Source organism: Cetorhinus maximus, chromosome 17 (assembly GCF_964194155.1).
Source record: "Cetorhinus maximus chromosome 17, sCetMax3.hap1.1, whole genome shotgun sequence".
NCBI lineage: Eukaryota > Metazoa > Chordata > Chondrichthyes > Lamniformes > Cetorhinidae > Cetorhinus > Cetorhinus maximus.
Window position 1 is genome coordinate 77569890 of NC_135895.1, and position 24045 is coordinate 77593934.

Below are 24045 nucleotides of genomic sequence, written 5' to 3' on the forward strand. Positions count from 1 at the left end.
GCAACCTTTCTATGGTTCTAGGATGGAAGGCTGCCATTCTGTGCGTGGTTTAATGTTTAATATTCTTGAGCTGTAACTTTTGAAAAGGGTCTGATGGTTGGCAAGATTCTGAAGGGGTTTGATGAGGTGGATGCTGAGAGATTGTTTCCTCTGATCGGGGAGTCTAAAACCCAGGGGCACAGTCTCAGGATAAGGGGCCGATCATTTAGGACTGAGATGAGGAGAAATTTCTTCACTCAGAGGGTTGTGAATCTTTGGAATTCTCTACCCCAGAGGGTCGTGGATGTTCCATCGTTGAATACGTTTAAGGCCGGGATAGACAGATTATTGGGAAAGTGGAATTGAAGCCCAAGATCAGCCATGATCGTGTTGAATGGTGGAGCTGGCTTGATGGGCTGCTTCTACTCCTATTGCTTATGTTCTTATGTAGTTGCTTTAGGTGTTAAGACTTGATGGTGGAGGGGTGGAAGTGGGGGTGGGGGGTGGTGGGCAGAGGTTGGGTGGGGGTGGGGGGTGGTGGTGGCGGTGGAGGTGAGGAGAATGTCAAATTTTGTGCTTATAGTTCACTATCCAGGACACTCTTGTTCATTTGCTACCTCTGTTTCAGAACCTTTCTTTCTCACTGTGTCTGCAGTGCTCTCCCTCCCCTCACCCACGAGACTACCAAAGATGTGGCTGCAGAAGAACGTACGTCACAGCTCAACCTCCTCTTTCTCCTCCTCCTCCTAACTTTTTCCAATGTATCAGAAGGTCGGGGTTTGTGTCCCACCAGAGGCTTGAGCACAGCATCCAGACTGACACTCCCGCTGCAGCGCTGAGGGAGTGCTGCACTGTCAGAGGTGCCGTCTTTCAGATGAGACACTAAGCTGAGGGGCCACCTGCCCTCACAGTAAAAGATGCCATGGCACCATTTCGAAGAAGAGAGAGGGATTCTCCCCAGTGCCCTGGCCAATATTTATGCCTCGATCAACATGAGTGAAAAACAGATTGTCTGGACATTATCGCTTTGCGGTTTGTGGGATCTTGCTGTGCACAAATCAGCTGCCACATTCCCTTCAATGCAACAGTGACTACACTTCAAAAGTACTTCATTCATTGTGAAGAACTTTGGAATGTCGAGAGGTGAAATAAATACAAGTCTTTCTTCCAATGATCATGCCTTTTAAGTTCAGCCACAAATCACTGGCCTTCACTCTTGGTTGCACATTGGATATTATTAGCTTCCCGTCTATTGTAATCTTGGTGTTGGTGAATATGCGTACGTTCAACTAATCGTTAATAAACTGCAAATGTTTGACTCTGTGTCCAAAAATTGATCCTTGATAAAAAGGCAGAGAACTGTAGCCTCTGTCTATATTACTGCACCAATAAACATTCTAATACAACCATATCCAGTCCTGTGTTGGTTCCACTCCACGTTCATTAACCTGCTTCAGAGCATGCACCCTTGACTGGCAGTGTTGTCATCTCCATCTTGTCTTTCAGTGGACCAATGACGAATTGTTCCATTCTATTTTCAAAATCAGTTTTTGTGTGTCTTGCAAATCCTATTCCCAAGTACCACCTTGTACCTTGATGATTCATTCCGCACTTAGTCCTCCACTCCTGGACTCATCAACTTAACTGATCTAAATGGAACTCGGACATCAGCTCAGTAATTGGAGCTGTCTCCAAGAAGCTCAGTCCCCTCTTCCATGCCAAGCACTTTGTCTTACCCTCAGAACTCTCTACAACTTCCATGTTTTCCCAAGAACTGACTCCTGCTCCTCTATCTGAGAAGGTTTATCTCGTCTCTTGCACTTTAAACTCAGTGTGAGACGAGCCAATGAACTATTTCTCTCTATTACAGTACACCTTGTATCTCCTATTTCATCAATTAGGCACTGGTTTAACTTTCTTCTCTTGATCCTTATCGCCAATTCACCGATCTACTCACTCTGCCTTTGCCCTTCATCATCACTGTGTTGAATTCAAGGCTGATCACACTATCTGCTATTTTAACTCATGATTTTGTAGGGCATTGGAACTTTGGAACTCTGCCTCAATCTATCTCTTCATCTTTTTGACAGTCTTCAGAAACTCAACACAACCAGTTGTATAAATTATGTTGTTACAAGAGCAGGTCAGGGGCTGGGATGGGAATTCTACAGACACAGACTGCTTCAGTATCTGAGGAGTCGCGAATGGTGCTGAACATTGTGCAATCATCAGCGAACATCCCCACTTCTGACCTTATGATGGAAAGAAGGTCATTGATGAAGTAGCTGAAGATGGTTGGGTCGAGGACACTACCCTGAGGAACTCCTGCAGTGATGTCCTGGAACTGAGATGAATGACCTCGAACAACCACAACCATCTCCCTTTGTGCTCGGCATGACTCCAACCAACGGAGAGTTTTCCCTCTGATTCCCATTGACTCCAGTTTTGCTAGGGCTCCTTGATGCCACACTTGGTCAAATGCGGCCTTGATGTCAAGGGCAGTCACTCTCACCTCACCTCAGGATTCAGCTCTTTTGTCCATGTTGGAACCAAGGCTGTAATGAAGTCAGGAGCTGAGTGGCCCTGACGGAATCCAAACTGGGCGTCAATGAGCAGGTTGTTGCTAAGCAAATGCCACTTGATAGCACGTGAATCTAATTCGCGACTCACTCAGTTTCTATCTCACTCAGGCGTAGTAGCCTGTCTCCTCCCGCAACCCTTACTGATTGTGCAGTTTGAAAAGCCTGTCTCTCTTATAGACCTTTTGATGAGTCACTAGCTAATTTAGCTAATTGCTATGGTAATTAACACTAATTGAACCAACTGCTTTCAGGTGACTGACAGATAACTGCCACTTCAGGCAGTTCTCTGTTTAACAAGCTAGCCTAACTTATTTGAAGGTTAGCACAATGTCAGATCTTGATTCTTAATATATTGTTAAACCTGAAAAAGACTTACCAGAACTTACAACCTGAACCACATTCGCTACTCACTCAGTTTCCATCTCAGGTGTAGTCACCTGTCTCCTTGCGCGACCCCTACTATCCCAGGGCAGGTACGGCACATGGTTAGATACAGAATAAGGCTTCTTCTACACTGTCCCAATCAAACACTCCCAGAACAGGTACAGCACGGGGTTAGATACAGAGTAAAGCTCCCTCTGCACTGTTCTCATCAAACACTCCCAGGGCATGTACAGCCCGTGGGTAGATACAAAGTAAAGCTCCCTCTACACTGTCCCATCAAACGCTCATTCATGGAATGTGGGCATCGCTGGCTAGGCCAGCATTTATTGCCTATCTCTAATTGCCCTTGAAAACTGAGTGGCATGCTAGGCCATTTCAAAGGGCAATTAAGAGTCAACCACATTGCTGTGGGTCTGGAGTCACATGTAGGCCAGACCGGGCAAGGTCGGTAATGAAATTAAGTTCACTAAATAACGTAAGTAACAATGGCAGGACAGGTCTTATGTTGCAGCTGTGGAATGTGGGAGCTTTTGGATACCAAGGTGATCCAGGACAAACACGTCTGCAGTAAGTGTGAGCAGCTAGAGGAGTTTCAGATCAGGATTGTTGATCTGGAAGCCGAACTGCAGACGCTGCGCAACATCAGAGAGGGGAAGAAATACCTGGACACTTTGTTCCAGAAGACGGTAACACCTCTAACAATAGGGTTGTCTGCTTTGGTCAACAGTGAGGGACAGGAGGATGTGACTGTGAGTGAGGCTGTGAGTGGGACTGAGCAGACACTAGGGGAGGAGCCTCAGACTTTGCGTTTGTCGAGCAGGTTTGAGGTGCTCACAACCTGTGTGGACGAAAGTGAGATCTGCAAGGTGGATGAGCAGGCTGGCCATGGCACCATGGTACAGGAAGCTGTTCAAGCAGGGGGAAAAAACAGGAATGTAGTGGTAGTCGGGGACGGTATAGTGAGGAGGATTGACACTGTTCTCTGCAGCGAAGAGTGAAAGTCCAGATGCAGTGTTGCCTGCCTAGTGCCAGGACATATGCACAAAGCTGGAGAGGAACTTGCAGTGGGAGGGGGGAGGATCCAATCATTGTGGTCCATGTAGGTACCAACGACATAGGCAGGATAAGGAAGGAGGTTTTGTATAGTCAGTATGAAAGCTAGGTACCAAATTAAGAAGCAGAATCTCAAAGGTAATAATCTCTGGATTATTACCTGAGCCACATTCAAATTGACATTGGGAAAATAAGATTAGAGAGATGAATGCGTGGCTCAGAGACTGGTGTGGGAGAAGTGGGTTTGTGGGGCACTGGCACCAGTACTGGTGAATGTGGGGGCTGTAGCGTTGAGACGGTCTACACCTGAACTGTGCTGGGACAAGTGTTCTTAAGAATCGCATAGCTTGGGAAGTAGAGAGGGCTTTAAACTAAACAAGGTGGGTGAGGGATCAAGGTTGGGTAGATGTGGCAAATCAAGAAGTAGATTCAAGACAGGAGACCATAATAGTAAAATGGGAAATGAGGGTCTGAGAATAGCAGGAAGGTACAGAGAGAAAATACGTAAGAATACACCAATAGTCAAAACTAGATGTTGCAAAGATAACAAAAGACAAAACTAAAGGCTCTGTATGTGTGTAATGTATGAAATGTGTGTAGCATTCATAACAAGTAAATTAATTGATAGTCCACATTGAAGTAAATCAATATGATCTGATAGCAATTACGGAGACATTGCTGCAGGATGACAAGGACTGTATCCTGAATATTGAGGGGTATATGATAGTCAAGAAGAATAGGAAGCCAGGTAAAGGTGGAGAAGGTTGATCAAGGATGGCATTGGTGCAATAGTTAGAGATGAACTTGGTGCAGGAAATCAGGATGTAGAATCGGTTTGGGTATGCTGAGGAATAGTAGGGGAAAGAAGTCATTAGTGGGAGTGGTCTACAGGCCCCCTAACAGTAACCACAATGTAGGATAAAGTATACAAGAGGAAATATTGGGTGCTTGTGATAAAGGGATGGCAATAACCATGGGTGACTTTAATCTACATATAAACTGGAAAAATCAGATTGGCAGTAGTAGCCTGGGTTAGGAGTTCATAGAATGCTTCTGAGATAGTTACTTAGAGCAGCACATTCTGGAACCAACCAGAGAGCAGGCTATAATAGACTTGGTATTGTGTAATGCACAGGATCAATTAATGACCTGAGAGTGAAGGCACCCCTAGATAGCGGTGACCACAATATGATTCAATTTTACATCCAGTTTGAAAGGGAGAAGAGTTGGCCTAAGACTAGTATTTTAAACTTAAATAATGGCAACTATGTGGGCATGAAAGCTGAGCTGGCTGAAGTGAGCTGGGATACTAGGTAGAGGATAGATCAATAGAGAAACAGTGGCAGACATTTGAGGGGATATTTCAGAATACTCAGAATAAGTATATTCCTACTATCAAGAAAAATTCTAAGGGGAGGACCCACCATCTGTGGTTAACTAAAGAAGCTAGGGAAAGCTCCAAACTTAAGGAAAAAGTATATAACTGCGTAAAGATGAGTGGCAGGTCAGATGATTGGTCAGAATATAAAGAGTGGCAGAGAATGACTAAAAGGTTAATCAGGAGAAAGAAATTAAAGTATGAGAGGAAGCTAGCTGGAAATGTAAAAACAGATAGCAAGAGTTTCTACAGGTATTTAAAAAGGAAAAGAGTAAGTAAAGTGAGTGTTGGTCCTCTCGAGAGTGACATTGGGGAGTTAATAGTAAATAATAAGGAAATGGCAGATGAAATGAACAAATGTTTTGCTTCTGTCTTCACTATAAAGGGTACAAAAACATTCCAGTAACAGCTGTAAACGGGGGGTGGAAGGGAGAGGGGAACTTGGTGAAGTTACAATCACTCGGGAAGCGGTACTGAGCAAACTGATGGAGCTGCGGACTGACAAGCCTCTGGATCCCGATGGACTTCATCCTAGGGTCTTAAAAGAGGTGGCTAATGAGGTAGTAGATTCTGGAAAGGTTCCATCAAACTGGAAAGTAGCAAATATTGCCCCTCTATTCAAGAAGGGAGGGAGACAGAAAACAGGAAACTATAGGCTAGTTAGCCAGACGACTGTCGTGGGGAAGGTGCTAGAATCAATCATTAAGATGGTTCTATCTGGGCACTTAGAAAAGCTGAAGGTAATCAGGAAGAGTCAACATGGTTTTATGACAGGGAAATCATATTTAACCAATTTATTGGAGTTCTTTGAAGAGTAACATGCACTGTGGATAAAGGAGAGCCTGTACTTGGATTTCCAGAAGGCACTTGATAAGGCGCCGCATCAAAGTTTATTGCAGAAAATAAAAGCTCATGGTGTAGGGGGTAACGTATTAGCATAGACAGAGGATTGGCTGGCTGGCAGAAAGCAGAGTCTGCGTAAATGGGTCTTTTTCCGATTGGCAGGATGTGGCAAGTGGAGTCCCATAGGGGTCTCTGCTGGAGCCTCAACATTTTACAATTTATATCAATGACTTAGATGAGAGGAGTGAAGGCATGGAGGATGATAAATTACAAAGATAGGTGGGAAAGTATGTTGTGAAGAGGGCATAAGGAGGTTCCAGACAAATATAGAGAAGTTGAGTGAGTGCGCAAAAATCGGGCAGAAGGTGTATAATGTGGGAAAATGTGAAGCTGTTCACTTTGGCAGGAAGAATAAAAAGGCAGAGTATTACATAAACGGAGAATGACTTCAGAATTCCGAGGTGCAGAGGGATCTAGGTGTTCTAGTGCACGAGTCACAAAAGGTTAGTATGCAGGTACAGCAAGTAATTAAGAAGGCTAATGGAATGCTATCTTTTATTATAAGAGGAATTGAACATAAAAGTAAGGATGTTAAGCTTCAGTTATACAGGGCATTGGTGAGACCACATCTCGAATACTGTGTGCAGTTTTGGTCTCCTTATTTAAGGAAGGATGTAAATGCATTGGAGGCGGTTCAAAGGAGGTTTACTAGATTGATACCTGGAATGAGTGGGTTGTCTTATGAGGAAAGGTTGGGACAGACTGGGTTTGTTTCCACTGGTGTTTAGAAGAATGATGGGTGACTTGATTGAAGTGTACAAGGTCCTGAACAGCCTTGACAAGGTGGACGTGGAAAGGATGTTTCCTGTTGTGAGTGAGTCCAGAACTAGGGGGCACTGGTTTAAAAATTGGGGTCGCCCTTTTAGGACAGAGATGAGGAGAATTTTTTTCTCTCAGAGTTGTGCGACTTTGGAACTCTCTGCCTCAGAAGGTGGTGGAGGCGGGGTCATTGAATATTTTTAAGGCAGAGGTAGATAGATTTTTGTTAGGCAAGGGAGTCAAAGGTTAGATGGGAATGTGGAATTCGAAACACAAACAGCCATGATCTTATTGAATGGCTGAGCAGGCTCGAGGGGCCAAATGGCCTACTCATGCTCTTATTTCGTATGTTCGTATGCTTGGGGGGAGACGGTGGCATAGTGGTAGTGTCACTGAACTAGATATCTGGGAGCCCAGGCCAATGCTCTGGGGACACGGGTATGAATACCACCATGGCATTCATTCATAAATCTGGAATATAAAGCTAGTTCTCAATAATGGTGACCATGAAACTATCATTAATCGTTGTAAAAACCCATCTAGTTCACCAATGTCCTTTAGGAAAGGAAATCTGCCATCCTTATCCGGTCTGACCTACATGTTATTCTAGACCCCACAGTAATCTGGTTGACTCTGAACTGCCTTCCGATATGGTTGAGCAAGCCACTCAGTTCAAGGGCAATTAGGGATAGACAACAAATACTGGCCTTACCAGCGACACCCACATCCCATGAAAGAATTTTTAAAAATGTTTGTACATTTGATGGGGACGGTGTAGAGGGAGCTTTACTCTGTATCTAACCCCGTGCTGTACCTGTCCTGGGAGTGTTTGATGGGGACAGTGTAGAGGGAGCTTTACTCTGTATCTAACCTCGTGCTGTACCTGACCTGGGAGTGTTTGATGAGGACGGTGTAGAGGGAGCTTTACTCTGTATCTAACCCCGTGCTGTACCTGCCCTGGGAGTGTTTGATGGGGACAGTGTAGAGGGAGCTTTACTCTGTATCTAACCCCCTGCTGTACCTGACCTGGGAGTGTTTGATGGGGACAGTTTAGAGGGAGCTTTACTCTGTATCTAACCCCGTGCTGTACCTGCCCTGGGAGTGTTTGATGGGGACAGTGTAGAGGGAGCTTTACTCTGTATCTAACACCGTGCTGTACCTGTCCTGGGAGTGTTTGATGGGACAGTGTAGAGGGAGCTTTATTCTGTATCTAACCCCGTGCTGTACCTGTCCTGGGAGTGTTTGATGGGGACAGTGTAGAGGGAGCTTTACTCTGTATCTAACCCCGTGCTGTACCTGACCTGGGAGTGTTTGATGGGGACAGTGTAGAGGGAGCTTTACTCTGTATCTAACCCCGTGCTGTACCTGTCCTGGGAGTGTTTAATGGGGACAGTGTAGAGGGAGCTTTACTCTGTATTTAACCCCGTGCTGTACCTGACCTGGGAATATTCATATTCATACTCGGTGCCCTTAATCAACTCAAGATTCACAAACCAAATATTGAAATAAACAGAAAGTTGAATTTGGAGTTGAACAGCTGTAGGCAGACTGAAGACAAACAGCGAACATTGTGAAAGTTATTGTGAATCCAGATCTTGGCCCAATTAGACTTCCTCCCTCATATCCGTGACAAACCTCCTATCAGAGAAGTGGCTTAGCGGCAGTGTCGGGTGAACAGAGATTACCAAATCACCCGAAGCATGCATTGCATTGCCAGGGTTCAGACTGCTGTTCCTGGGTAGCTCTGTCTCAGTCTGAGAGCTACAGGAGGCTCTAATTGGCCGGGGGTAACACAGTGGGAGGAGAGTGATGTGATAAGCACTTTCAGAAAGAGGCTGAACGGTGCAAAATAAAAGAGCTTGTTTGTGACACAATTATTTATCAGTTACTTGCTAGCTGAAGTATGGCCTGCTCACACAAGCTTGCCCACCCATTCACACACACACATTCGCGCACTCATGCATTTACAGATACACGCATTCACAGACACACACACACACACATTCAGACACACATTCACAAACACGCATCACACACACACTCATATTCACTCACACACACTCATATTCACTCACACACACTCATGTTCACTCACACACACACACACTCACAAACATGCATCACACACACATTCACACACACTCATATTCACTCACACATACTCATGTTCACTCACACACACACTCACATACTCACACATTCACACACACGCTCACTCTCATACTCACACACATTCTCACACACATTCACACACACTCATACTCACTCACACACACTCTCAGACATACACACACACACTCTCAGACACACACACACACAAGCTTGTCCACACGCACGCACTCACACAGACACAAACACACAGACACACTCTCACACAGGTCAGAGGCTAGGAATCGTGCGACAAGTAACTCGCCTCCTGACTCCCCAAAGCCTGTCCACCATCTACAAGGCACAAGTCAGGAACGTGATAGAATACTCCCCACTTGCTTGGATGAGTGCAGCTTCTACAACACTGAAGAAGCTGGACACCGTCCAGGACAAAGCAGTCCGTTTGATTGGCACCACATCCACAAACATTCACTCCCTCCACCACCAACACACAGTAGCAGCAGTGTATACCACCTACAAGATGCACTGTAGGAATTCACCAAGGCTCCTTAGACAGCACTTTTCAAACCCATGACCGCTACCATCTAGAAGGACAAGGGCAGCAGATACATGGGAACACCACCACCTGGAAGTTCCCCTCCATTCTGACTTGGAAATATATCGCCGATCCTTCACTGTCGCTGGGTCAAAATCCTGGAACTACCTCCCTAACAGCACTGTGGGTGTACCTACGTGACATGGACTGCAGCGGTTCAAGATGGCAGCTCACCACCACCTTCTCAAGGGCAATTAGGGATGGGTAATAAATGCTGGCCCAGCCAGCGAAGCCCATATCCCTTGAATGAATTAAAAAAAACACACAAACTCTCACATTCACACACACACATTCATACACATGCTCGCACACATACACACAAACACATATACACACACACGCACACACTCTCAGACACACACAAGCTCGTCTACACGCACACGCACGCATGCACTCTGACATGCACATTCACACACGCTCTCTCACACACACACACACATGACCCCCCTCCCCCACATACACACACATACACGTATACACACTTGCCCACACACTCTCGCCCGCCCACACACACACACACACACACTCTTGACAAGGTCCCTCCACAGCACTTGTGGAATCCTTCAAGTGTAAACCTACACAGTGAGTTTGAATGGGCTACTTGGCATGTGTGCAATTGCCACTCTACTTGGCCCTGTCTTCAGCTGGGATTCAAAAAGAGGGATCTCCTTCTAGAACGTGAGCAGGAGCTGGAAACCCTGACTGATTTTCTCACTGTTTAACCTGGGGTTCACCGAGACCAATTGAACAGTGGTAAGACAGCTGGTCAGAATGGGTAGGTAGTTGAACCTGTGGTTTGACTGGTCCGAGTGGCTCAGTGCCACAGCAGGAATGTGTATCTCAACATTAGAGCATCTGTCCGGTATATATACATAGTCAACAAGTACACAAGATTAAAGAAAGACTTGCATTGTCACTTCCTGAAGGTGTCCTAACGTGCTTCACAGCCAATCAAGTACTTTCTGAAGCGTAGACACTGTTGTAAGGTAGGCAATTTGAGCACTCCAAGCTCCCACAATCAGCAATGTGAAATGACTAGATAATCTCTCTTAGTGATGTTGGTTAAGCGATAAATATTGACCTTGGAGGATGGCCCCCTGTTGATCACTTGGAGCCATGGGGCCTTTTATGTCCACCTCAGAGGGCGGACATGGTCTCGGTTTAATGCCTCATCTGAAAGACAGCACCTCCAGACAGTGCAGCTCTCCCTCAACACTGCATTAGAGTGTCAGCCTGGATTATGCGCTCTAGACTTGAACCCACAACCTTCTAACTGAGGCTGCCAACTGAGCCACAGCTGACAGATGTATACCTGTATCAACACATCAGTACCACAAGAAGTGACGCCTGACAAATGTTTTGTTTGTACACCTGGGGAAGGTGGCAGGTACTGCATCACAAAAGAGCATTTAACAGTGAAAATTCACTAGAATGCTACTGGGTATCAGAGGCTTTTCAGTTAATTAATTAATTAATTGTCAGGACATGGGTGTCACCGTCAAGGTTGGCATTTCTTGCCCATCCATGATGTCTTACTAGGCCAATTCAGAGTGCAGCCCCGTTGGTGTGGGCCTGGGGTCACACACAGGCCCAGACCGAGTAAGGACAGCAATGAGCCAGTTGGGTTTTTTTTTATAACAATCTGACAATCCTCATGGTCGTTTTGCTGAGATCAGTTTTAATTTATTTCCAGAATTTTTTTTAAAACCTGAATTCGAAAGCTCAAACTGGTGAGATTTGAACTTGCGATTTCTGGATTACTGTTCCAGCAACCTAAGCAACTGCACTTCGATTCACCGTGAAGGCTTTCGCAGCGGCAAGTAAAGACCTGGGATATTGGGGATTTGTCACTGGACTGGACCGAGGTTGGCAGAGGTCTAACCGAGATTTCCGTAATCCTGACAGATTTTGAGAGGGTCAGTAGCGAAAGTTAACCCCTCCTTCTGCTTGGCGGGTCACCAAGCACAAAAGGACAGGCTGAGAACTAACAACAGGTCAGGTCAAGGGAGCTTTGCTCCCATGCCGGATTGTTAAAATGGGGAAACGCTTTGTTGGCAAAGGAATTTGGAGAGGCAAGAATGCAGGGGGAGACGGGGAAAAGGGAACAGAGTGAGTTGCAGAGCCAGCACAAGCAAGATGGGCTGAACGGCGGCCTTCTCTGCTTCCAACGTGATAACCATAGCTAGAAACACAACGCTTAGATTTTAAATACATGTTGGGTGCAACTACGAGTGGAATTTTCCAGCCTTGACATGGGCAGACATTGTCATGGGTGGGACAGGAAAATTTGGAGAGCCCTTAAAGGTCAACGGGACTGGTAAACCCCGCCCTGTATCTTTTGTGAAGGAGTCCTGATGGGAGACACGCTTTGGACCCTGTTATTTTTTATCCTTGTCATTTGAGTACTCTTGCTCCTTCGGGTAATGAGCCCTCCTTTTTGAATCACAGGGCATTACCATGGTTATGACACTTCTCAGTGTGTGGGTGGGCAGGCAGTGGAGGGAAGCAGGCAGCTTCCTCCCTGCCATGGTCATCCGAATGGGAATGAATACCTCCTGCCCCTCCTTAATGATACAACAGAGAGAGAGGGAGGGACAGAAGAGTGACTGCTTGAAAGGTTTTGAGCAGGAGATTGCCTGATTCCTGCCAGCGGCCCATGTGATGCTGCTGGAGGTGTGAGGCCAGGCATGGAGGGGGGAAGAGGGCATGGGGGTAGAATTAAAACAGCAAATGGGAGGGGAATGGGCGACTTACCTGGTTAAACCTTCGCCATCATGAAAATAGTGGTGAATCTTTGAGGCGGATTTAGAGTTCGTTGACAACAACTTGCATTTATATAGTGCCTGTTCGTGTGGTAAAACATCCCAAGGTGCTTCACAGGGTCGTAGCCAAACAAACTCTGACACGGAGCTGCACAGAGAGATATTCAGGCAGGTGATCAAAAGCTCGGTCAAAGAGGTCGGCTTGAAGGAGCATCTTGAAGGCAAACAGTAAGACTGAGAGGCAGAGGGGTTCATGAAGGGATCTCCAAAGTTTAGGGCCCTGCTGAAAGCACGGCCACCAATGGTGGAGCAACTTAACAATATTGACGATGCCGAAATGGCCAGAATTCGAGGAGCACAGATAACTCGGAGGGTTGAGATATCTCGGAGGAGTTTACAGAGAGAGGGAGGGGCGAGGCCATGGAGGGATTTGGAAACAAGGCTGAAAATGTTAAAATCAAGGCGTTGAGGGAGAGACAGTGGGAGGTCAGCGAGCACAAGGGTGAGAGGTGAATGGGACTTGGTCATGCAAGGACACGGGCAACAGATTTTTGGATTACCTCAAGTTTATGGAGTGAGGAAGATGAGCGGTCACCCCAGATTGCACTGGAATGGCTAAGACTAGAGGTAACAAATGTATAGCTGAGGGTTTCAGCAGCCGATAAGCTGAGGTAGGGTCACAACCTGGCAATGTTATGGAGGTGGAATTAGGAGGTCTTGGTGATGGAGGGGATGTGGCTTCAGGAGCTCAGCTCTGAGTCAGATAGGAAGCCTAGGTTGCGAACTGTCTGGTTCGGTCACAGTTACTAAGACGAGGGATGGGGTAATTCCCGAGTGAGCGGAAGGGGTCTGAAGACAATGGCTGGAATTTTCCAGCCCCTCACGCCAGTGAACGGAAATTTAAATGGCCCCGTCGGGGCGGGGTGGGGGAGACCAGCTAGAAAGGACTAACTGAGTCTGGAGGTAACAAAGGCCTGGGTGAAGGACCTCATTAAACTGACCATTTGTCAGGTTTGAGCCTCAGAGGTCAGAGTTGACTGTTGAGAGCAGCAGAGAATAATTTCCTGGTTGTTTAATCGTGTTCTCTCATTGTGCAGCCTTTGACACTGCTATTCTCCTCCAACACTTTGTCCAGCTGGGTGGGACTAACCTTACCTGGCTCCATTCTTATGTATATATTTGTAGCCAGAGAATCACCTGCAGTGACTTCTCTTCCTGTTCCTGCACTGTTACCTCTGGTCTCCGAAGGATCTATCCTTGACCGCTTCCTATTTCCCATCGACATACTGCCTCTTGGCAACATCATCTGAAAGCTCGGTGCTAAGACAGGGCCCCGGCACTGTTGACTGTTAATGGCCCTCCAAATGTTCCTGCCCCACCCAGACCATGCCTGCCAGTGTCGGGGCCAGAAAAACCTGCCCCATTCACCTGCTTCATCAGAAAAACAACCTGCGTCCACCCCCGAAACATCGAGCGTTTCGGCCCCTGCCTCAGCTTCTCTGCTGCTGTAACCCTCGTCCGTGCCTTTGTTACCTCGAGACCTGACAACTCCAACACACTCCTGGCCGGCCTCCCACCTTCCACCCTCCAGCCAGCTTCAGCTCACCCAGAACCCCATGTCCTTGCTCTCGCCACAGCCTGTTCACACATCAGCCCTGTGCTCGCTGACCTACACCGGTCCCCGGTGCGGCAGCTCCTCGATTTAAAACTTCCCATCTTTGCTCTCAGTTCCCTCCATAGCTTCACCCCCTCCACCCCCCCTCCCTATCTCTGGAATCTCCTCCAGCCCCAGAGCCCTCCGAGATATCTGACCTCCTCTAATTCTAACCCCTTCTGCATTGCTAGTTTCAACTGCTGCATCGTTGGTGGCCGTGCCTTTAGCTGCCTGGGCCCTAAGCCCTGGAATTCCTTCCCTAAACATCTCGTATTCCCCCCTTTAAGACACTTCTTAAAACTTACCTCCTTGACCAGGCTTTTGGTCATCTGTCCAAATTTCTACTGACCTGGCTTGGGCCTGAATCTTCCAGCATCCCAGTGGCAGGTTCCCCCACATCGGGGCCGGGGTCAGCCATTCAAATCTCCATTCACATCGGAGGGGGATCGGCAGATCCCGCTGGCGTGAGGGGCTGGAAAGTTTCGGCCTCGGTGTCTGATAGCGCTCCTGCAAAGCATCTTGGGGTGTTTTGGTATATAAAAGGTGCTTTGTAAATGCAAGTTATTGTTGTTAAATTGAAGGACAGCTGGATTTTGAAATGCTGCAGCTCACTGCCCATGTGCAGGGTCAGTGTAAGTGGCAGGATGTGGTGAAGAAACTGGCAAGTGAGCTTCCTGCTATTTATTGCTTTGTCAGACGTTTCTTTCTCATCTATGTTAGTCTGATCACAGTCAGGAGCAGACTGATTCTTTGATGCTACACTGTATAAAGCACAGCTCCTTCTAAACTGTCCCCATCAAACACTCCCAGGGCAGGTACAACACAGGGTTAGATACAGAGTAAAGCTCCCTCTACACTGTCCCCATCAAACACTCCCGGGACAGGTACAGCACGGGGTTAGATAGAGTAAATTTCCCTCTACACTGTCCCATCAAATACTCCCAGGACAGGTACAACACGGGGTTAGAAACAGAGCAAAGCTCCCTCTGCACTGTCCCATCAAACACTCCCAGGACAGGTACAGCACAGGGTTAGAAACAGAGCAAAGCTCCCTCTACACTGTCCCATCAAACACTCCCGGGACATGGTGTTCCTGATTGGATGTGAAGTGTTTTGAGATCTCTGAGAAGTGATAGGTGTTGAGAGAGGTCTGGGGGAGATGTTTAGTTAGAGGGTTGGCTAGAACTCTGGCCAGGAGCAGCAGAATCCACAGTAGCTTTTCAAAGAGGAGAGGCTCTGTGTTTCCAGGAGGAACATTTGAAAAGTTGGCAGGGTAAGGGGAAGTGAATGGGATGAGGTGGAATGGCTCAGCCAGAGAGACAGCACAGGCGATGACCCCAGTGCCTGTGAGGCACTTTCAGATGTTATAAGTCAACCGTTTCTTTCTCAGTAGAAATATGAAACTATGGTGCACTGTCTGATGTTAGTGCTCTAGCCTGTTTACATTGTCAGTACAGTGGTGTCTCACTCTGTTCTGTATAGGCAGAATGGATACTGCAGGATGACTTTTCCTGATTGATTTGGCACCTGGGAGATCTGAAGTGATGGATTTACAGGGAAATATTTACGTAGTACACTTACTGGCGTATCGCCTGAACCCCTCCTTTGTCGAAGCATTTGGTCACTCTTCCTAATCTCTCAGTTCCTCGGTGCTTTTACATCTTTGTGAAGTACCTTCTCTGTGTTAAAGGTGCTGTATGTATACAAGCTGTGATTGCAGCTGTTACAGAACTCCAACAAAGTTCACCAGAGACTCATACACCACAGAGGGAGAACATTCAGCCCATCTTGCCCTTACTGGCTCTTTGAAAAAAGTGATCCGAGTAGTCCCACTCCCTGCTCCTTCCGCACCCGCTTGATACAACAGCTCCAGAGTCTGGGGGATTTACTCTGTCAATATTCAATGGGCTGTCACCAGCTGCTCAGAAACTCTGCTCCCACTCACCCTCCAGTGGCAGGAAGCAGACACTGCAGCTGCTTTGCCGTTGGACATTTCATACCCACAGCATTTTTGCTGACACAAGATTCTGAGACCAGCTCCTTCCCAGAAATGACCAAAATTGCTTTTTCTGTGTGCTGATATCACAAACCCTGCAGGTGCAGGAGATCACCAAACTGAGGTAATACACGACGCTCTGCATTGAAACACCGGCTTCCACGCACACCCTCACCCACCTTCCCTATGTCTGTGACACCAGGAGAGGAACATGGGTTCCAGAAATATCCGGGAGTGAGTTACTAGTGCAATATAGAATATATGAATTATAGTGGAACTATAGAGTGGAATCTAATCGAGGGGTTTGGGTGGTTTATATATAGAATAACAGATACCTGGGAGTGAATTACAGACTGGAATCTAATCGAGGGGTTCGGGTGTTTTATATATAGAATAACAGATACCCGGGAGTGAGTTACAGACTGGAATCTAATCGAGGCGTTCAGGGGGTTTATGTATAGAATAACAGATACCTGGGAGTGAATTACAGACTGGAATCTAATTGAGGGGTTCGGGTGTTTTATATATAGAATAACAGATACCCGGGAATGAGTTACAGACTGGAATCTAATCGAGGGGATCGTGTGGTTTATATATAGAATAACAGATATCCGGGAGTGAGTTACAGACTGGAATCTAATTGAGGGGTTCAGGGGGTTTATGTATAGAATAACAGATACCTGGGAGTGAATTACAGACTGGAATCTAATCGAGGGGATCATGTGGTTTATATATAGAATAACAGATACCCGGCAGTGAGTTACAGACTGGAATCTAATCGAGGGGATCGTGTGGTTTATATATAGAATAATAGATACCCGGGAGTGAGTTACAGACTGGAAACTAATCGAGGAATCGAGGGGTTCAGGGGGTTTATGTATAGAATAACAGATACCCGGGAGTGAATTACAGACTGGAATCTAATCGAGGGGTTCGGGTGGTTTATATATAGAATAACAGATACCCGGGAGTGAGTTACAGACTGGAATCTAATCGAGAGGTTCGGGTGGTTTATATATAGAATAACAGATACCCGGGAGTGAGTTACAGACTGGAATCTAAACAAGGGATATGGTTCGCTTAGATGTGCAATAATAGAGATAAATGGAGTATCGAGCTGCTTGGGGTTAAGCCCAAATTTTCCTCCCTTACTTCAGGCCCAGCGAGGGAGTGCTGCCTGGTAGTGGCCCAGCGTGGGAGTGCTGCCTGGTAGTGGCCCAGCGTGGGAGTGCTGCCTGGTTGTGGGCCCAGCATGGGAGTGCTGCCTGGTTGTGGGCCCAGCGAGGGAGTGTTGCCTGGTTGTGGGCCCAGCGTGGGAGTGTTGCCTGGTTGTGGGCCCAGCGTGGGAGTGCTGCCTGGTTGTGGGCCCAGCGTGGGAGTGTTGCCTGGTTGTGGGCCCAGCGTGGGAGTGCTGCCTGGTTGTGGGCCCAGCGTGGGAGTGCTGCCTGGTTGTGGGCCCAGCGTGGGAGTGCTGCCTGGTTGTGGGCCCAGCGAGGGAGTGCTGCCTGGTTGTGGGCCCAGCGTGGGAGTGTTGCCTGGTTGTGGGCCCAGCGTGGGAGTGTTGTCTGGTTGTGCGCCCAGCGTGGGAGTGCTGCCTGGTTGTGGGCCCAGCGATGGAGTGCTGCCTGGTAGTGGGCCCAGCGTGGGAGTGCTGCCTGGTTGTGGGCCCAGCGTGGGAGTGCTGTCTGGTTGTGGGCCCAGCCTGGGAGTGCTGCCTGGTTGTGGGCCCAGCCTGGGAGTGCTGCCTGGTTGTGGGCCCAGCGTGGGAGTGTTGCCTGGTTGTGGGCCCAGCGTGGGAGTGCTGCCTGGTTGTGGGCCCAGCGTGGGAGTGCTGCCTGGTTGTGGGCCCAGCGAGGCAGTGCTGCCTCGTTGTGGGCCCAGCGTGGGAGTGTTGCCTGGTTGTGGGCCCAGCGTGGGAGTGCTGCCTGGTAGTGGGCCCAGCGTGGGAGTGCTGCCTGGTAGTGGGCCCAGCGTGGGAGTGCTGCCTGGTTGTGGGCCCAGCGTGGGAGTGCTGCCTTGTTTGGTGTGAGCATTCACATGTGTTTCTTTTTCACTTTGTTTTGTAGGTTTTGGACTCGTGCTTCTGACAATGGCTCAAACGCTGCAGCTGGAGATTCCCAACTTTGGGAACACGGTGCTGGAGTGCCTGAATGAGCAGCGGTTGCAGGGTCTTTACTGCGACACCTCGATTGTGGTGAAGGGACAAACATTTAAGGCTCACCGGGCAGTGCTGGCCGCCAACAGCTCCTACTTCCGGGACCTCTTTGCCGGGACCGCCCGAGCAGCCTTTGAACTGCCGGCTGCCGTGCAGCCGCAGAGCTTCCAGAACATTCTCAACTTCTGCTACACGGGCAGGCTGAGTATGAAGGCGGGTGAGCAGTTCATGTTGATGTACACAGCGGGTTTCCTGCAGATACAGCGTATCGTGGAGAGGGGCACCGAGCTGCTGTCGAAGGTCAGCTCGCCACGGTGCGACTCGCAAGGGCTGAGCGCCGACGACCCCGGCTGGGAGCCTCAGAGCCCGGCCGCGCCCCTCCCCCTCCCCCTCCCCCTCGCCTCCCGTGTCAAGGTGGAACAGAGCGAGGCGGGTCTCGGCCGCGGCAGGCGGACTGCCGATGGACCCGCAGCAGGCAGCGCCAAGTCGGCCCGCCTGGCACATGATGGAGCGAGCGGGCAGGGCTGCCCCATCAGCGTGCCCCGTGATATCGCCAGCCCGGGGGCCAGCAGTGTCCACCCCAGCGATAGCCCCTTCTCCTGCCAGAACGAGGAGGATGAGGAGGAGGCAGAAGAGGAGGGACTGGAAGACATGACAGAAGAGCAGTACGTCCAGATGTGCAGCATGTACAACATCATGAGTGTCCCGCACGTCGGTAAGCAGCAGAAATTCCCTCGGCGCAGCGGGACTCTGTACTCCTAGCCTCACCGATGTGCAATCCACCTTAATGGTTCTGACGAAGGACCGACTGTATTGTAGACACATTTGCCGATGATGCAAAGATAAGTAGGAAAGCAAGTTGTGAGGCTAGCGAGAGCCTGCAAAGGGACATAGACAGGTTAAGTGAGTGAGCAAAGATTTGGCAGACGGTGTATAGCGTGGGAAAATGTGAGGTTGCCCACTTTGGTGGGAAGAACAGGAAAGCAGAATGCTATTTAAGAGGACAGAGGCTGCAGAATGCTGCAATACAGAGGGATCTGGGTGTCCTTGTACATGAATCACAAAAAGTTAACATGCAGGTGCAGCAAGGAATTAGGAAAACAAATGTAACGTTGGCCTTTATTGCAAGGGGGGTGAGGTGGGGAAGTCATGTTACAACTGTACAGGGCTGTACACTGTTGGTGAGGCTACACCTAGAGTATTGTCTGCAGTTATGGTCACCTTACTCAAGGAGGGATATACTTGCATTGGAGACAGTTCAGAGAAGGTTCATTGGGTTGATACCTGGGATGAAGGGGCTTGTCTTGTGAAGAAAGGTTGAGTAGGCCCACCTATGCTTAACAGTGCTCAGAAGAATGAGAGGTGATCTTATTGGAAATGATAAGATCCTGAGGGGACTTGACAGGGTGGATTCCGGGAGGATGTTTCCCCTCCTGGGGGAGTCTAGAACCAGGGGACACAGTTTAAAAATACGGGGTCCCCCTTTTAAGATGGAGATGAGGAGGAATTTTGTGTCTCAAAGATTTGTTAGTCTGTAGAATTCTCTTCTCCACAGAGCAGTGTGGAGGCTGGGCCATTGAATATACTCAAGGGTCAGTTAGACAGATTTTTGATTGACAAGGGAGTCTAGGTTTATGGAGGGGTCAGACAGGAAAGTGGAGTTAAGGCCACAGTCAGATCAGCTATAATGTTATTGAATGGCAGAGCAGGCTCAAGGGGCTGAAGGGCTTTCTCCTGCTCCTATTTCTTATGATGTTGCATAGTACATTACCGAGGGTGTGTGTCATTGTTGATGCCGAGTGGTCTGTCTGGTTTCATTCCTTTTTGACGTTGTAGCAGTTTTGTACGGCTTGCTAGACCATTGCAGAAGGCATTTAGGAGTGAGCCACATTGCTGTGGGTTGGGAGTTACATGTAGGCCAGACAGGGTAAGGACAGCAGATTTCCTCCCCTAAAAGGCATTACTGAACCAGGTGGGTTTTCAGAACATCGATGATGGTTTCATGGTCACCATGACTGAAACTAGTTGGGGAGATGGTGGCATAGTGATAACATCACTGGACCAGTAATCCAGGGGTCCAGGCTAATGCTCTGGGGTCATGGGTTCAAATCCCACTATGGCAGCTGGTGGAATTTAAATTCAGTTAATAAAATCAGTAATTTTAAAGCTAGCCTCAGTAATGGTGACCATGGAACTATCACTGAGCCTGTTCAGACTGGGTCGGGGGGTGGGGGGTCAACTGAAAATGTTAAAACTGAGCTTGTTTGGTTTTTCTTACACAAGGGGATTGAGGGTTATGGAGCAAGCTGGAGAAATGGAGTTAATATACAGATCAGCCATGATCTAATTGTATGGTGGGACAGGCTCGAGGGGCTGAATGGCCTCCTCCTGTTCCTATGCTCAACCAACATCAGTAAAAGAGATTACCTGGTCGCATGTCACATTGCTGTCTTTGGGAGCTTGCAGATTGACTGCTGGGATTCCTACATGACAACAGTGAGTACTTCTTTGGCTGTTTTGGGATGTCATGAAGAACATTTTATAAATGAAAACCTTTGTTTTGGAACAGTGCTGTGTTCAGTTCCCTGGGTCTCAGTTAAAGGGAGGGAGGAGCGGTGCAGATATTGGTGTTGCTGGATTATGGTTCTCCTCCCCTCTTCCCCAACTAGGGATCCTATCTCCTAATTGCAATGCTATAAGGAATTTTGGCGCATGATAAATCAACGGCAAGATTGTCAAATTGTAGCAAAAATTTGTTAAATCACAACACAGCTCAATAGGTTATAATTCCCTCTTCTGTCTATGGACAATGGAGTGCGGAAAAATCCAGACCGGATTTGTCTTGTCAACTTCCTTTTCTGACTTCTTAAACTCTTGTAGCCTCTTTGGACTTGTGTACCCTGTTCGGGCTTCTTGTACTTCTCAGGTCCTGGGAAGAGGTATCACTCTGTTTGGATCTGTTTTCTCTCCTTTTCACAGGAACATAAGAAATAGGAGCAGGAGTAGGCCACTCGGCCCATCGAGCCTGCATCGTCATTCAATATGATCATGGCTAATCTTGGGCCTCAACTCTAATTTCCCGCCCACTCCCCATAACCCTTAATCCCCTGAGAGACCAAATATCTGTCTATCCCAATGATGGAGCATCCATAACCCCCTGGGGTAGAGAATTCCAAAGATTCACAACCCTTTGAGTGAAGTAATTTCTCCTCCTCTCAGTCCTAAATGATCGGCCCCTTATCCTGAGGCTGGGCCCCCGTGTTTCAGATTCCCTAAACAACGCAAACAACCTCCCAGCGTCCACTCTGTCAAACCCCTTCAGAATTCTGTAGATTTCAATGAATACAGGCCCAATTTACTCAGCCCCTTATCCCAGGAACCAATCCTATCTAGTGAGCCTTTGAACATGGTTTCGACCTCCTTCCTTAAACCCTGGACAGTTAATTAACCGTCTCCTTTACAACCATTTGAGCCAATTGGCCAGTTATCAGGGCAGAAAACTGGCCTTGAATATCTGATGTCAGGAATGTATTAGATTAGGAACTAAGTTAGAAGATTCTCAATGATTTTATCAATATACACCCGTTCAGTATACGCTCTTTCTAACCAGACTGGTACAGCTTTGTGTAGTTGGAGCAAGTATACAAGCCAAGGTTACAAAGGTTCACTTAGAATCTAAACTATAGCGTTTAAATATTTACAGAGACGTGTTAACGCAACAGAATTTGAATACATGGTTTAATTCTTTTACAGAGTGTGATTCTAAGGCACGCTTTTCTCAATGCTATGTTCCCCCACCTTCTCCCCCACCCTGTTTCAAAGTGGATGTTAGCAGCAGACCAACCTCAGCCAAGCCTGCTTAAATAGCTCATGGGCAGTCACTGAAGGCTGGTCACTTGTATGGGGGCTAATGCTGCCAGATACCAGGATACATCCCACCCTCCCACAGGAGAATCAACCAGAGGTGAAAGAGAGGGAGATGTACCTGTGTTGAGTTGAACAGATGTGGAGCAGTCAGGTGTGAATGTTACAGAGTGGCCTGGACAAGTATTTCTCCACAGTAAAACTGTAACTGCAGAGTGCCACTGAAGGGCACAGTACTGTAGAAGATCAGAGGCTACAGCAAGAGCAACAACTGGTGCACCCTGGGCTCGGGGAGGAGGTGAGGCCGGTCCCAGCTCGGGGAGGAGGTGAGTCTGGGCCGGTCCCGGCTCGGGGAGGAGGTGAGGCCGGTCCCGGCTCGGGGAGGAGGTGAGGCCGGTCCCGGCTCAGGGAGGAGGTGAGGCCAGTCCCGGCTCGGGGAGGAGGTGAGGCCGGGCCCGGCTCGGGGAGGAGGTGAGGCCGGTCCCGGCTCAGGGAGGAGGTGAGGCCGGTCCCGGCTCGGGGAGGAGGTGAGGCCGGGCCCGGCTCGGGGAGGAGGTGAGGCCGGTCCCGGCTCGGGGAGGAGGTGAGGCCGGGCCCGGCTCGGGGAGGAGGTGAGGCCGGTCCCGGCTCGGGGAGGAGGTGAGGCCGGGCCCGGCTCGGGGAGGGGGTGAGGCCGGGCCCGGCTCGGGGAGGGGGTGAGTCTGGGCCGGTCCCCGCTCGGGGAGGAGGCTGGGTTGGGCTGGGCCTTGAGGAGGAGGCCGGATCAGGGCAGTCTGGCCTCAGTGATCAGGCTGTGCAGTAGTGGGCCAGGCCTCGGCAAGGCTATATTGCTGCTTCTTTAATGATGGGTGCACCCAGTATATGATCAGGGCAGGTCCTCGGCTCAGTCCTTTCTGCTCTAAACCATTTGGCTGTGAATGAGTTGAAGCTGAACCTCGAGCAGAGGGTCATTTTTCATCCTGTCTTTGTTTTGCTCTTTCAGCCACCCCAGAGAGGGTGGAGGCTCTGCCCGATCACGTTGATGGACGGTCCAGGATGAGGATTCGGCATGACCTAGCTGTGTTGCCCGCTGACCTGATTAACCAGATTGGGCATCGCTGCCACCCCAAGCTGTACGTGGAGGGTGACCCGTCCGAAAAACTCGAGCTGGTGACAGGTGAGCAGCACCAGCCAAGGCCACAGTCCATCAATCCATCACCATCACAGACTCACAGTGTGGACCGGGTTAAACCGTACTAACCCAGTGTGGACCAGGTTAAACCGTACTAACCCAGTGTGGACCAGGTTAAACCGTACTAACCCAGTGTGGACCAGGTTAAACCGTACTAACCCAGTGTGGACCAGCTTAAACCGTACTAACCCAGTGTGGACCGGGTTAAACTGTACTAACCCAGTGTGGACCAGGTTAAACCATAATAACCCAGTGTGGACCAGGTTAAACCATAATAACCCAGTGTGGACCGGGTTAAACCGTACTAACCCACTGTGGACCAGTTTAAACTGTACTAACCCAGTGTGGACCAGGTTAAACCATAATAACCCATGTGGACCAGGTTAAACCGTACTAACCCAGTGTGGACCAGGTTAAACCGTACTAACCCAGTGTGGACCAGGTTAAACCGTACTAACCCAGTGTGGACCAGCTTAAACCGTACTAACCCAGTGTGGACCGGGTTAAACTGTACTAACCAGTGTGGACCAGGTTGAACTGTACTAAACCAGGGGTGGACCAGGTTAAGCCGTACTAACCCAGTGTGGACCAGGTTAAACTGTACTAACCCAGGGGTGGACCAGGTTAAACTGTACTAACCCAGGGGTGGACCAGGTAAAACAGTACTAACCCAGGGGTGGACCAGGTTAAGCCGTACTAAC

General features: G+C 48.6%; 1 protein-coding gene across 2 annotated transcripts in view; it reads left to right on the forward strand.

The window, feature by feature from the left end:
- LOC144692525 (nucleus accumbens-associated protein 1-like) overlaps positions 1-24045 on the forward strand; it is a 49831-nt gene that overhangs the window by 3980 nt on the left and 21806 nt on the right. The window contains exons 1-3 of one of the 2 annotated variants that reach the window (XM_078561490.1): positions 15779-16388; positions 18221-19024; positions 23156-23329. In XM_078561490.1, coding sequence (XP_078417616.1) covers positions 18244-19024; positions 23156-23329 — 955 coding nt within the window. In that variant the 5' untranslated portion in view covers positions 15779-16388; positions 18221-18243. Of the gene's footprint in view, positions 1-15778; positions 16389-18220; positions 19025-23155; positions 23330-24045 lie in introns of those variants that run through there. The other variant, XM_078561489.1, reaches the window with a different exon arrangement.